The sequence below is a fragment of the Eurytemora carolleeae genome, unplaced genomic scaffold (genome assembly GCF_000591075.1).
Source record: "Eurytemora carolleeae unplaced genomic scaffold, Eaff_2.0 scaffold64, whole genome shotgun sequence".
Taxonomy (NCBI): domain Eukaryota; kingdom Metazoa; phylum Arthropoda; class Copepoda; order Calanoida; family Temoridae; genus Eurytemora; species Eurytemora carolleeae.
In genome coordinates this window covers 643,742-659,131 of record NW_019396205.1, presented here as the reverse complement: position 1 = coordinate 659,131, position 15,390 = coordinate 643,742, and the positions used below count along the sequence as shown (strand labels likewise).

The 15,390-nt window shown below is 32.9% G+C and overlaps 1 protein-coding gene across 1 annotated transcript; it reads right to left on the bottom strand.

The window, feature by feature from the left end:
• Positions 1 to 3,351: 3,351 nt before the first annotated feature.
• On the bottom strand, positions 3,352 to 15,353 carry LOC111698112 (protein inturned). The gene is made up of 13 exons (XM_023468361.1): positions 15,196 to 15,353; positions 14,504 to 14,588; positions 12,481 to 12,646; positions 12,262 to 12,404; positions 11,923 to 12,078; positions 10,664 to 10,813; positions 10,346 to 10,401; positions 8,200 to 9,265; positions 7,934 to 8,029; positions 6,493 to 6,584; positions 4,665 to 4,761; positions 4,149 to 4,277; positions 3,352 to 3,478 (listed from the first exon to the last, which is right to left on the bottom strand). The coding sequence occupies exons 1-13, from the start codon at positions 15,351 to 15,353 to the stop codon at positions 3,431 to 3,433; spliced, it is 2,442 nt and encodes an 813-aa protein (XP_023324129.1). The 3' UTR covers positions 3,352 to 3,430.
• Positions 15,354 to 15,390: the final 37 nt, after the last annotated feature.

Sequence of the window (15,390 nt, the reverse complement as noted above, 5' to 3'; positions counted from 1 at the left end):
GATCCTCTCCTAAATCTGTAGATCCACACTGCATATTTGTCCTGGAATAGGTTTAACTCGTCATAAATAGTGAGATAAATCTTGTAGACCAAGGATATTGAGTTAAATCTTCCAAACCAAGGATATTGAGTTAAATCTTCTAAATCAAGGAGATTGAGATAAATCTTCTAAGCCAAGGATATTGAGTTAAATCTTCTAAACTAGGAGGTTGAGTTAAATCTTCTAAACCAAGGATATTGAGTTAAATCCTCTAAACCAAGGATATTGAGTTAAATCTTCTATACTAAGGAGATTGAGTTAAATCTTCTAAACTAAGGAGATTTAGTTAAATCTGTCTAAACCAAGGATATTGATTTAAGTCATCCAAACCAAGGATATTGAGTAAATCTTCTAAACCAAGGATATTGAGTTAAATCTTCTAAACTAAGGATATTGAGATAAATCTTCTAAACCAAGAAGATTGAGTTAAATGATTGAGATGAATCTTCTAAACCAAGGAATTGAGTTAAATCTTCTAAACCAAGAATATTGAGATAAATTTTCTAAACCAAGGAATTGAGTTAAATCTTCTAAACCAAGAATATTGAGATAAATCTTCTTAACCATGAATATTGAGTTAGATCTTTTTGAACTAAGGATATTGAGTTAAGTCTTCTAAATGAAGAATATAGAGAAAAATCATCTAAACCAATTGTAAAATATGTTATATTAAATTAGTTATGTTTTTAAAATAAATCTTAATTTGATTTTCATCCAAAATATTTGTTGAATTGTTTATCTTTTACTCTTTAATTTTTACACACTGCCTCATTTTCCGTCCCGTCAATACTTCTTTCTGTAACTGCTGAAGTTTGTCCCATTAATATTATTTTACTTCATATTCTTTAATCCTTCCCCTCAGTTCGTACTTACTCCAATACCAATATACATTTTATACTCGATCACTCCTCTCCTTATCGCCTTTTCCTTACTGTTTCCCTTATTTACTTCCGTAATAATTTCTTCCGTCCCATCTATTCTCTGTTCCTACTTGAATGCCCCGTAATCACCAAATAATGTTTTTATCTACACTTTTATTTAATTCCTTATTTTCTTCTTCACTTTAGTACTTTTCATCTCTCTTTGCTCCCACTACAGTATTCCGATAAAGGTTGTAAAGGAAGGTTAGAAACTCTGGATGCACTTCCAGAGTGGAAAACGAAGAAAATCCCAATAACATTGGAAATTGCAGAACAATGTCGTCAATTATAATTAAACTTGAATAACGAGTAGTTTATTGTAAACCTCAATCAAATTATATAAATTTAACATATATATATAATATAAATATATAAATAATTTATTACATGTATATTAAACTTATTTTTAAGTAAACAATTAACAATAAACAAATGTACTCTACTAGTATACTCTACACTCTACACTCTACAGTATACGCCTTCGGTTCGTTATTACTTACACACTCTCTTTTGGTAAAGACACTCATACATGATGTTTCTGCCCCTGCATTGTCCCTCCATCTTCCGCTAATATTCAGTTACGTCATATGAGGATTTTTAATGGCAATTGTTATGAAGACGACATTTTTAGTACATTAGAGCGCATTCAGAGTATCTAATTTTTCAGTACAACCTTGATTCTGTTGCTTTTCCTTTTCTTGTTCATTACTTATCTTCTTCATACTTTAGTGTGCTTTTTATCCTCAACGAGCTTTTATACATTTTTTAATCCCTTGATCTGACTCTAAACTTCTCCATCCCGGTATAATATCTTATTTAGCTGACAAATTAAAATTTTAATTTAAACTTAAATTTGAATTATAAAACCGCTAGGTCTTTTCACCAGTCGCGCTTAAGGTATGGTTACAATGGAGAAAGCGAGTTATATTTCAGATAGTTCATTCTTGCAGCAACAGATTGTATATTTTACACTAGGATTACTAATTTAAGGATATCAGGATAAATTACAGACATACGTCCTCTAAATTCAATAAAGGTTAGAGAACTGAGAGAAGAGACACCTGGCCTCTTCTCAACCTTTCTCACTTGTCCTGGAGGATACAAGACCCGGAGAGGGATGAGGGTTTCTCCGGAGAATGGTTCGGAGACACGTATATCACCTGTTGCATTGTCTTCTTAATATTTAATATTAATATTTAAACTTTATAAGAGTTTATACTCTACACGGTACACTCTACACACTCAGCAGGAATATATTTAAAACTTTTAGGAAGAAAGATATTTTCTTTAGGACGGATTGGAAGAATAAGAATTGGGAAGACGGAGAAGGATAAATTGGGAAATGTGGATATAGTGGGAAGACTGAGAAGGATATATTGTGAAAATTGATATATTTGGGGAAATAAATATATTTGGAAAGATTAGAAGAATATATTAGGCAGAATGAAAGATGGATATATTGGGAAGAATGGATATATTGGGAAAGATGAAAATAATATATTGAGAAGAATTAGAAGGGTTTACTAAAAAGTACGAAAAGAATATATTGAGAAAAAAAGAAAAGAATATATTGAGAAGAAAGAGTAGAATATATTGAGAAAAAAGAGAAGAATATATTGAGAAAATGAGAAGAATATATTGAGGAGAAATAGAAGAATATATTGAGAAGAAAGAGAAGAATATATTGAGAAGAAAGAGAAGAATATATTGAGAAGAAAGAGAAGAATATATTGAGAAAAAAGAGAAGAATATATTGAGAGGAAAGAGAAGAATATATTGAGGAGAATGAAAAGAATATATTGAGGAGAATGAGAAGAATATATTGAGAAGAAAGAGAAGAATATATTGAGAAGAATGAGAAGGATATATTGAGAAGAAAGAGAAGAATATATTGAGAGGAATGAGAAGGATATATTGAGAAGAAAGAGAAGAATATATTGAGAGGAATGAGAAGGATATATTGAGAAGAAAGAGAAAAATATATTGAGAAGAAAGAGAAGAATATATTGAGAAGAAAGAGAAGAATATATTGAGGAGAATAAGAAGAATGAGATGAATATATTTTAAGGGGGAAATATGAGAAAAGAAAAAGGAGAAAGGCTTTCAAAGAATAGAAAAGAAAAAGATAAATATAAGAATCACCCATAGTAGAATAGAAAATGCTGATGCACGGAAGAAAAATAAAATTTCTAAACCCACAAAATGCGGGAAAATTAAATAGATATATTAAAGAGAAAATCTTGCTGAAAATTTTAACAATTCTTCAGGAACGAACTTCTCTAGAAAATATTTAGTGCATTTTCTTCAAATATTAATCAAAATTTTGTTTCTAAAGATTTTGTTTGAAAACTGGAAAATTAGGAATTTTCTCTCCCATTTACAAATTCGTAGATTATATCATCATAAAAATATATTTGTTACAGCGCAAGAAAGACGGTTATAAAATAAATAATATATTGTACACTTCTACCCTAGAGATGAACTCCGAAAGCTAGTCTGTAAGCCAACTCAACCATAATCTAAATTAAATTGAATTAAGATAATAACACAAAACTATTTTTTATTTACTTAAAGAAAGTTGTTCCAAACATAAGATTAGAGTAGCTCGTCTTTTAACTACGCGGCTTCAAATGATAAATGTTATGGGCTAAAATATTTTTGTTTTTGGTTAGAATTTATTAATTAAATTATATATGCTTAATTTTTTTTGAAATGTTGAAAATTGACTGATAATTTCCAGAAATCTAGATATTTGCCTAGTTCTCTATATTCAAGTTTTTTCTTCCAGATAACCAAGAAACAGGTTTAAAGGGACTGTAAACATAATTTAATTCGACCCTTTAGTTATAGTGTGGAATGTCCGATTCAAAACGGTACTTTAAACCTTGCTCTGATCAAGAATGAATGAGATATCCTCGATTTACAATGTGATATGTGATTATTTTAAAATATGGTTTCTGCATAAAATTTACATCTGAGACAACGGAGGAAATCGTTAGAATTTTTTATTTTTTCAAGGGGCGTAATCTTTCTCATTATTACTTAGATCTGACGGATGGTTTAAAAAGTATAGTTGTGAACCGGACATGCCATTCTAATATATTGAGGGAGACTTGAAACTCCGTCTACAGTCCCTTGAAATTGCAAATGGTGAACCTGCGGAGCAGAATCATATTTAAAATGGTGAACCTGCGGAGCAGAATCATGATAGCAGACGTAACACTCCCTAGGATGCGGAGCAAGGAAGAGACGTCCTGCAACCCAATATTCAAATATACGATCTTCACCTTTACCCAACCTTTGTTGAAACAACAAGCTCTGCAATAGAAGAAACCTAAGGTTATATACGGTGATAACAAAAAAATGTGGAATGGGAAGATGACATTAAAGCAATAATAAAGTACATTTGATGTTATTACATAACAAAAAACTTACTAGTAAGTTATTAAATCCCTTATTAAATAAAACGGGTCTGTTTACACTGCACAATTGCTGTGCCATATGTTCATTGTACTATTTAAAGACATAACTTGAGTCTAAAAGTCGACCTCATATTCTGGCTGTCACTGTATATACTATAGTTTGGAAACCCAGCTTTGCCTAGAAATTTAACTTTTTATATAAAGTTAACCCACTCAAATTAGAATTTTTAAACCATACAAGTAATATCAAATAAATAAAGAAAAAATACAATAAAAGATAAACCTGTTCTCTGACTCCAACCAAGCTCTTGTTAAACCAGGGACTGGAGTTAGAACTAGTTTTCATCAGATCATTAGAACTCAACGCAATTTGAAATCCACTGTAATAAATATAATTAGCGCATTTTTACCAAAATTGGCAGGTTGTTTTTTTATGCGTCTTTTGTACGTACAATATGTTATACCAGACAAATTTGGAGCTTTTTAAAAACAAAAACAAATGGTTTAAAATTATTTTACATATTTCTTTCAAATACATTTGCAAATAAACTAAAATCTTGCCTCAAACTCTAGTTTGATTCCTTGTATCTTTGCAACCTGATGGTGTAAACCTTTTTTATTTAAAATTTGATAATTAGATCCAGCAGAGTAAATTCTTTGAAATATCAATGGTCAACAACATTAGGTTGTAAAAATGAAAAGATTAGAAAATTAGAGTTTGAGGCAAAGGTTCAGTTTCTTTTGCTAACAAATTTTATGCTTTATCGTTACTTATAATTTGTGCTGCTCTGTATGTTTGGATGTGAGTGAAGTTTAATCCCATTTCAGATAAACACTTTCAAGTTTATATGCAATCTTAGAATAAAATAATACTTTTTTGAGATTTTCCGGATTTTTTTTTCTGAATTTCCATAAGTACAGGGTGTTCCACGATACATGACAATAGTAAGACGACTTGAAAGTCGTATTTGATCATGGAATTTATTAGAGACGTTCCGTCGTCAGCCTACTTTAACATGTATGATTCTTGAAATAATAATCACATAATTTTCCTAGTCCTGGCATTTCAAAAACGTGGTCTGCCTTTTTTCTGCTGTCAATATTACCAGTGATATTAAGAATTTTGTTAAATAAAAACAAAATTATCGAAATCTGAACGAAATTCTTAATATCTCGATTAGTATTGAAAACAGAAAAAAAGGCAGCTACCACATTTAGGAAATGTCAGGACTAAGGATATTTTGTGATATCTCTAGAATTTTATTTCTAAAATTAGGTTGACAAATAAATGCAGCAAATTATAAAAAAAAAATAAAAGATGACATTCAAGCTGTCTTGCTATACGGTCATGTTTCGTGGGAAACCCTGTCCTATAATCAAAGGTCAAGCTTAATTCAAAACCAGAAACTCAAGCTACTTGGTTCTCAAATACACAGATAAACGATACAGGAACTGCTTACTCGCCTGAAGCTCTAATGTTAGTACTCGATATCTTTGAAACCTGATGTCGTAAAAAAAAAAATTCAACTACTGAATTAATTAGATCAAATAGTTAATGTTAGAAATCTCAAAGGTGTAAAACGTCAGGTTAGAAAGATGCAGGGATTAGAAAATTTTAGATAAATGCAATTAATTAGTTTTTTTACCAAATATATAAATGTATATTTTTTATTCTAATTTTTAATATTTGCTCTATCTATCTATTTTCTCTTCTTGAATTATTAAACAATCACAACAAACAAAAATATAAAAGTCAAAGGAACTGAGTTTTTGCTGCAAACTCCAATTTTCTAATCCCCATAATTCTGCAACCGGATGGTGTAAACTTTTGATATTTAGAACTTAGATTATTTGATCTAACAGAATTCATATTTAGAATAAGTAAATTTGAGTTTGTGATAATAACGTAGTTCCTTTTTAACTTCTGACCGCCCATGAACCTTCCATGAGGCCATGTGAGGTTCAGCCGTTTCACTCTCCGCTAAAACCCACTATTTCTTGGATCAGAGCACTGCAGATCACTGCAGTATACAACGGAAGCTTAGTTTAGGGATTGTATACAAACGGACAGACAGGACAAATACACAAGTAAAGAATATATAAATACAAACCTGTGAATAATCTGACAAGCTGACTTGAAGTTATCTAGTATCTGGGTATGCCAGGGACCAGTCGGAGAATTGATCGGAGACAGATACACACCCTGAACACATCTTATTTTATCTCCGAACTGGAGAGACACTTTCCTATTTATCTCCGAACTGAAGAGACACTTCCCTTTTCATCTCCGAACCGTAGATATACATTCCTATATATCTCTGAACCGAAGAGATACATTTCTATTTATCTCCGAACTGTATAGATACACTTCTATTTATCTCCGAACCGGAGAGATACATTTCTATTTATCTCCGAACCGGGGAGATACATTTCTATTTATCTCCGAACCGGAAAGATACATTTCTATTTATCTCCATACCGGAGAGGTACATTTCTATTTATCTCCAAATCGGAGATATACATTCCTATTTATCTCCGAATCGTAGAGATACATTTTTATTTATCTCCGAACCGGAAAGATACATTTCTATTTATCTCCATACCGGAGAGATACATTTCTATTTATCTCCAAACCGGAGAGATACATTTCTATTTATCTCCAAACCGGAGAGATACATTTCTATTTATCTCCATACCGGAGAGATACATTTATATTTATCTCCAAACCGGAGAGATACATTTATATTATCTCCAAACCGGAGTGATACATTTATATTTATCTCCAAACAAGAGAAATACATTTCTATTAATCTCCGAACCGGAGAGATACATTTTTATTTATCTCCGAACCGGAGAGATACATTTATGTTTATCTCCGAACCGAACCGATAGAAAAATGAATATAAATAGAATTCCACTTATTTTGAAAATGTCAAAAAATAAATGTTGGAGGCGAATTGTTTTCGAGACCCAGTCCCAGGGGGCGGGGGGGGGAGGCTTTGAGAATTGAGAAGTATTTTTACGAGTGAGAAAATAGAATAAAGGGAATACTGCAACTCGATTGAAATAATTTTGTTCACCTTTGTATTAAACTTCTGTTTTCAATTTAATTCATCTTTAAATCTTTAAATTTTATCATGAGATTCTTGATGAATTTTTAAAGGAGGACAAGAATAGATTTTTTAAATTTTTAATTAATCTGAAATTTAAATAATAATCTTCCTTTTAGAAAACGCAAATCCGTATCTTTGAATATGCTGGAAACATCGAATAATGAGAAACCACAACAAATCTGCTGTCCTCCAATGAGAGATTAAGAAAATACGAGACAGCTGATTCCATCGTTCATATTGAGTTCAGGAGTAATCAAAAGTTCCGACCTGTGAACAATTTTTATAAATAAATATTCCCGACAACAGGGGCCGTCGTTGTTGATTTTTCGTAAATACTCTTTTTAGAAAAACATTTGATCGAAAAAACAAATTCAGTCATTTCAATATTGTATTATGATCTGCCAAAGTCCTCCTTTCAAGCTTCATAAAAGGGTTGTACCTCTCCAACATCTAGATGTAGATAATGAATGATTGTATTCTCAGGACTCACAGACAGCTGGTTCATTCTGTAGTGCATTACATCCTCCTCTCCTTTATTATTATTATTATTATTAGATAAATAGATAGATAGATAGATAATTAGATAATTAGATAATTAGATAAATAGATAAATAGATAGATAGATAGATAGAATGGGGTTTAGAACTTTCTAAAACTTGGATGAGGGCATTTTTAAACTGAGATCAGCTGAGAAATATGTCTAACCTGGGATTGATTGAAACTGATACTTCCATCTAGTGAGCCTGAAGGAGAATCAGTTGACGCATACTCGTAACTCATTGTTTTCTTGAGAACTATTCCTGATATCTGTTCTTCCTTCCTAACAGACAGTCCTGGGTTGAGTTTCTTGTGAGCAGAGCTGGACTCAAACAGTTTGTCTACGTCTAAAATCTCAGGGTTGGGTGGAAGAGTCAACCACTTGTTGCAGACTGAGGCTATACCGGTTTCTTCTAAACTCTCCAGGGTACTTAAAGCCTGATCTACGTAGAATGGATCAGGACGTACAACACCAACCGGAGACTGAGCACCTCCTCCAGTCTCAAGGATAACAGATAGAACCTGATATCCGAGACCTACTGTGAGCAGGAACGTTCTGGACTCCGGGTCTGGATTATGAGTTGAACCCGGCCATGACCTACTGGTTAGATATATCTCCGACCAACTGACTATCTGTTGAACTGGATGAAGTTTAGTTAAAGGAAGAATCTGATTGTATTTACTCCAGAGAAAAACGTCCACCATGTCATCCCGGCATAGATGAGAGGCAACTAAGAGACCCTGATGAAAGAGACAGGTTCCAAGAATATTGAATTCCCGCGGAGCATCATGGAAATCAGGAGAAAACTCTTGAAAGTCTCCAGACTCAAGTTGACTAAGAGTATCATCCACCTGGAACTTGACTTCTTCAGGTAGAATGAGGAGTTGAGGTGCTGGTAGATTCTCATCAAACCTGGCATGATGAGGAGACAGGACAGTTAATATATCTAGAACTGGTTTACCCATACAGCTTAGTTTCTGTATATTTACCAATAAATCAAGAAAGAGAATGGAGAACAGTTCATGAAGCTCGGTGTGATTCTTCGGAGAAAACGCTTTGTTCATAGTTTTATATTTAAGTCTGAGAACCCTAACAGTATCCCGGAGTACTTGACTAACTTCCTTTGCAGAGCACTTGGTTGCAGGTAGAGCCAGGATAAACAGATCCTCCCGCTCCTCGGCATATCCAACGTGGACCAGTTGATCTTCAACCAGTAAACTTGAGGTTACAGGCCTAAACAGGTTCAGGGATTCAGATAAAGGATTGTAAAAGAAATATAATGATTCGTTAATGCTCAGGTTTCAAATGGGATTTAAAAGATGCTCTAGAAAAATTAAAGCGGTGTTTTTAGAGAACAAAACTTAAAATAAGTTGAAAGGTAGAACATGACACACTGATGTTATAAAGGATTGTATTCTTAGAAAAATGGTTTAGCAATCAATACTATACCATTATAGGATTACAGTTATGAAGGGTTTTAAGTAGTAAAAGTGGTTTCATCATAATGTTAGATATAATTAAAACTAGTTTAAAAGTGTTAACAAACTGTTATTAAGGTTACCACTAGATTAACGTGTTTAATCCCCTCAGGTTACCACTATTTAATCACCTCAGGTTACCACTAGTTTAAAGGGGTTAATCCCCTCAGGTTACCACTAGTTTAAAGGGTTTAATCCCCTCAGGTTACCACTAGTTTGAAGGGTTTAATTTCCTCAGGTTACCACTAGTTTAAAGGGTTTAATCTCCTCAGGTTACCACTAGTATGAAGGGTTTAATCTCCTCAGGTTACCACTAGTTTAAAGGGTTTAATCTCCTCAGGTTACCACTAGTTTAAAGGGTTTAACAAACTGTTACAAATGTCTACCACTTAAGTTTAACGCGTTTAACCCACTGTGATAAAAAGGTCACGCACTAGCTTGAATAGTTTAACACAATGTTATAAAGGTCTATCACTAAATTAAATGATTTAACAGATTGTTATAAAAATTTACCACAAGTTTAAATGATTTAACACACTGTAACAAAGGTCTACAACTAGTTTACATAGTTTAACACACTGTTAAAAATGGCTACACTTAGTTTAAACGATTTAGCATCACTGTTAGGTATATTACTAGTTCAAATGATATAAGACACTGTTAAAAAGGTCTACCAATAGTTGAAATGATATAACACACTGATATAAAGGTATACTACTAGTTTGAAGGATATAACACACTGATACAAAGAGCTACAATTAGTTTAAAGGGTTTAACTCAATGTTATAAAGATCTACTACAAGTTTAAAGGGTTTGATCATGAAAATGTATTAACCTTGATCCCGTTATCTCTGGTAGAGCATGAGCCAAGGTTAAAAATAACCCCCGAATCTGAAATATCAACTCTTAATAAAACAAAACTCACTTGGCTCCATATTGTTGTTCGAAAAGTTGTTGAATAAATGTATTCTTGCATTTAAAATCTTATGTACAATAAAACACTTAAAAAGTATTCTACGAAGTAAAAAATGAAAATATTTCTAAATACATCAAATAGCTGAGTAAAATCGAAGAGCAGTTTTCTAATTTTTTAATCTAGCGCTTTTTCATATTTTACTGTAAAAAATTAATAAAAATGGTATAAACCATAAACCTGAACAAGTTTTGACACATTATGAGTAGGATACTGGTAGATAATATCCGCAAACTCAGGAGAGGATTCAGACAAGGATTGTCTAGAGAGATAGAGAACTATGTACGGGAGCTTACGGAGCATACTCTGGATATCACCCGGAGACGGACCCTGGAAAGGAGAAATGTAAACTGTTGCCGTAGATCTTTGATATTTCTAACAATGAATTCTACTCGATCAAATAGTCAAGTTTTGAAATATCAAAGTTCTATATAATCAAGATGCAAAGGAACTGATTCTTTGGTAAAAACTATGATTTTCTAATCCATATTTCTTTGCAACTTAATGTCATAGATCTTACATATTTCAAATTCTGTTGGATCAAATAATTTGAAATATCAAAGGTTTACTCCATCAAGAGGCAAAGATATTGGGAGTAAAACATTTGGCTCAATTCCTTTAAGGAATTAGAAGAATAGTTTATGAAGTATTAAGTTCCTATGTCAACAAAAACAAATTTTTTTAATTTTTAAAAAGAAAGAAAGTTCAAGAATTTCTTCGTTTCACAATACTTTGGAAAAGAAACATTGAATTGTAATACCAATGTCCAATACCCCTTTTAGTAATTCGTAAACAACACTCTTTTTTACTGTAACCCTAGAATAAAATTGATTGTATCAACCGGTCTTTCTGGCAGTTAGGTGGGGTAGAGTATATTATGAAACCAATATATAGTTCTAAACAAGTAATTATGATAGGAAACAAAGAGAAGATGAAACTCATCGGTTTTTACATATAGGATAGGTAAGAGAAGATAATAAATAAGTTATAGGATGAGAGCTTGTGAGTTCTTGTATCAGGATAGAGTAAAAGAAAGAACCAATGGCTTCTAGAATGAGAACCATCTGTTATTGTATCTAGGATAGAGTAGAAGAAAGAACTAATGAGTCTAGGATGGTAAAAGAACTAATGAGTCTAGGATGGGAAAAGAACTTATGAGTCTAGGATGGGAAAAGAACTAATGCGTTCTAGAAAAAGAAAAAGCTAATGAGTTCTAGAATGGGAAAAGAAATAATGTGTTCTAGGATGGGAAAAGAGTTAATGAGTTCTAGAATGGGAAAAGAAATAATGAGTTCTAGGATGAGAAAAGAACTGATGAGTTCTAGGATGGGAAAAGAAATAATGAGTTCTAGGATGGAAAAAGAGCTAACGAATTTTAGGATGAGAAACGTCCAATCTTGGATTTGGAGAACTGATGAGATCTAGAGAGAGAAACCAACCTGTCCTGTTACAATCTTGAGTATAGAAGGTGGAGTAAGGAGCTGATCGTCTTCTCCAAGGATCTGGGATATCGGAGCAGTTCTTTGAATAGTTAGTTTTATCTTGCATGAGGAGGTAAACCTTCTAAGCACGGAGTCTATGTTCTCCTTGTTCACCTTAAAATTGATCTTTACTCAGGGTTTCTAAGTTTATACTAGAGATACACTATACACTAAATAATATTTAATCATGAACACCAACATAAATTTTCGATGGAGGTTTTTTTTTCTTTAAAGAAAATAAATTCTAAATTTCTTAATTTTGGACATGGTAAATTTTTGAAATTATTCATTCAGTACCTGCAGACCATCTATAGACCGAATCCAGTCTCCTAACCGTAGCTTATCATTGAGTTTGATCGCAGGTGCTCCTGGTTTGAATCCAGCTATAATGAGACGGGATGAAGCGTAGGGTGTTGAGTCATTCATCGTTTCGATATCACCTAATAACAATAAGATGTAAATCTCTTGAATCACAGGATGAATGAATAAATGAAAAATGAAAAAATGAGATTGTACCTGGAATAATCCCCAGGTACTCCTGAAGCAGGTTGACCTGCATCCCTCTCTTCACATTCAGACGGATCTGAAGGTCAACTTGTTCCACAGGATTAGTTCCCTCGAAGAAGGATTCAAAAGTTTTGATTTGACCATAGGTGCTGCTGTCTCCATCACTAGATTCATTCTTAAACATGATAGACTTAGGTTTATTTTTATCCTTGAACCTGGATAATATTCATCCCTGAGCCTGGTTCATATTCATCCCTGAGCCTGGTTCATATTCATTCCTGAACCTGGTTCATATTCATACCTCAACGTCCTTCATATTCATCCCTAAACCTGGTTCATATTTATCCCTGAACCTTGTTTATATTCATTCCTAAACCTGGTTCATATTCATCCCTGAACCTGGTTTATATTCATCCCTGAACCTGGTTCATATTCATCCCTGAACCTGGTTCATATTCATCCCTGAACCTGGCTCATATTCATCCTTGTACCTTGTTTATATTCATCCCTGAACCTGGTTCATATTCATCCCTAAACCTGGTTCATATTCATCCCTGGATCTGGTTCATATTCATCCCTGAGCCTGGTTCATATTCATCACTGAACCTGGTTCATATTCATCCCTGAACCTGGTTCATATTCATCCCTGAACCTGGTTCATATTCATCCCTGAACCTGGTTCATATTCATCCCTGAACCTTGTTTATATTCATCCTTGAACCTGGTTTATATTTATCCCTGAACCTGGTTCATATTCATCCCTGAACCTGGTTCATATTCATCCCTGAACCTGGTTTATGTTCATCCTAATATTGGTTTGTATATTCTTTATAACTTCTCCTCCTGCAATGTAACCATGGATAATGATGAAATATAATACTTGAAATACACTTGTAACCTTTCTCCTCCAAACCCTGATTTGATTACACATCTTGAACCTTGAAATATAAATCTCCGAGAAATATATGAAGTATATAATGTTCAAGCAAATGCAAATATAAGTGGAACAAAATTTGAGCCGCGGCTTAAATTTAAACCGCGGCTCAAATTCTTTAAATCCGGCCTCTGGAATACTAATGTTCACCCTTGAGTATGTGCAAAGGGATATATTGAATATTAGTTGGGGCCCCCGGGGTTGCCCAGGTTTGTATTATTATCATGGTCACAGTTACTCCCTCCTTTACCCGGGCCGCGCTTGGTATTAAACATTTTTTATATTGAATTTATAATGTATGGTAAATATGCATGTATATTGAATGTATAATGTATGGTAAAAATGCATATATATTGAATGTATAATGAATGATAAATATGCATACATATTGAATGTATAATGTATGATAAATATGCATGTATATTGAATGTATAATGTATGATAAATATGCATGTTTATTGAATGTATAATGTATGATAAATATGCATGTATATTGAATGAAATTATGAATATTGAATCTATCCATTGATTGGATATGTAAATATGTGCGTTCTAATCCCTGAAAGGAATTGAGTCTTATGCCACAAATTCAAATTTTCTTATCCCTATTTCTTTGCAGCCTGTTGGATATTTCAAACTTTGATAATTTAATCTAACAAAATTCATGGTTAGAAATATCTAAGATCTACGACATTGGGTAGCAAAGATAAAATGATTTGGAAATCAGAGTTTGTGGCAAAGACTCAATTCCTGAGCAATTTTCCGATCGAGGTCAAGCGTTGTAAATTAGCAAAAGTGTTAACCCCCAATTACATAAGAACTTATCTTTCCCAAGACTGAATAATATATACAGTGCTACCCAAAACTGAATAATATATACAGTATACGGAAGAGACTATAATGTCGACCTTAAACTTTTGTATCCTGTCGATATAAAACCTTAATTGGTCTTAGGTCTTTAGTAAAGTCTTAGATGATTTACCAAATAATTTGGAAAAGAAAGCATTAACTGTAAATCTATCAATTTAAAATAAAATTTTGAATGAAATCAGTACAATCGTCGCATCCTTTATGTGTAACCCTGTGAACTTGGCATACCTGAACCTGAGATGCTAAGTTTTCTCTCTTTTCTCTTTTTCTCACCAATCTTGACAGTTTCCCAATCTTCTTTTTCTTCTTTTCTCTGAGAATAAAATGATATCTTTAAATATATGACGCGAAGTAATAGGTTGAAATTTGACGAGTTTTTAATGATAACACCTCGCATTGGACAGCTATGGAGAAGATCACATATGGGTTAAATAACTATATACTTGTAATATGTTATCAAATAACATTCTTATACTTGTGCCTAAAATCAAGACTAGAGGAGGTACGCGGTCAAAATGTCGTACCAGTAATGTCGCATTAATTTTGTCCTCTTTTTGGTTTGCAAAGTGTTTTCTGATTAGAATTAGTTTTGGAAACTATTTGTTTATAAACAAACTGAACAAAAGAAAATATTTTTATGTCATATTCTAGTTCACGCATTTTTTACTTTAATTCTAAACTTGAATATTCCTTTATCGCTGTTATCTTTGTGAAGCGTTCAGATATCCCCCCTATTACACAATTTGATATTATTTCTAACATATTTGCCGACTTTAAGTTTCTAATTAAAGATTAAATATGAGGACTCAGTTTTCTCTTGAATTCATTAATATCTTTGATGATAATGATGATAATGATGATAATGATGCCAATGTTGATAATAATGATGATGATGATAATGATGATAATGATAATTTCACCTTGTCTCCTCTGCTACAGGATAAAGTTGGTCCGTCCAACCTCCTCCTCCTCCTCCGACAGCACCTCCTCGACCTTCTACAAATCCTCCTCTAAGTACTCCCTCAACTCCTTCTCCTCCTCCTCCGCCTTCTCTTTCTTTATGATTAAAAGTATCCATTACTTTGAGCACTTCACGAAATTATGAACATATTACA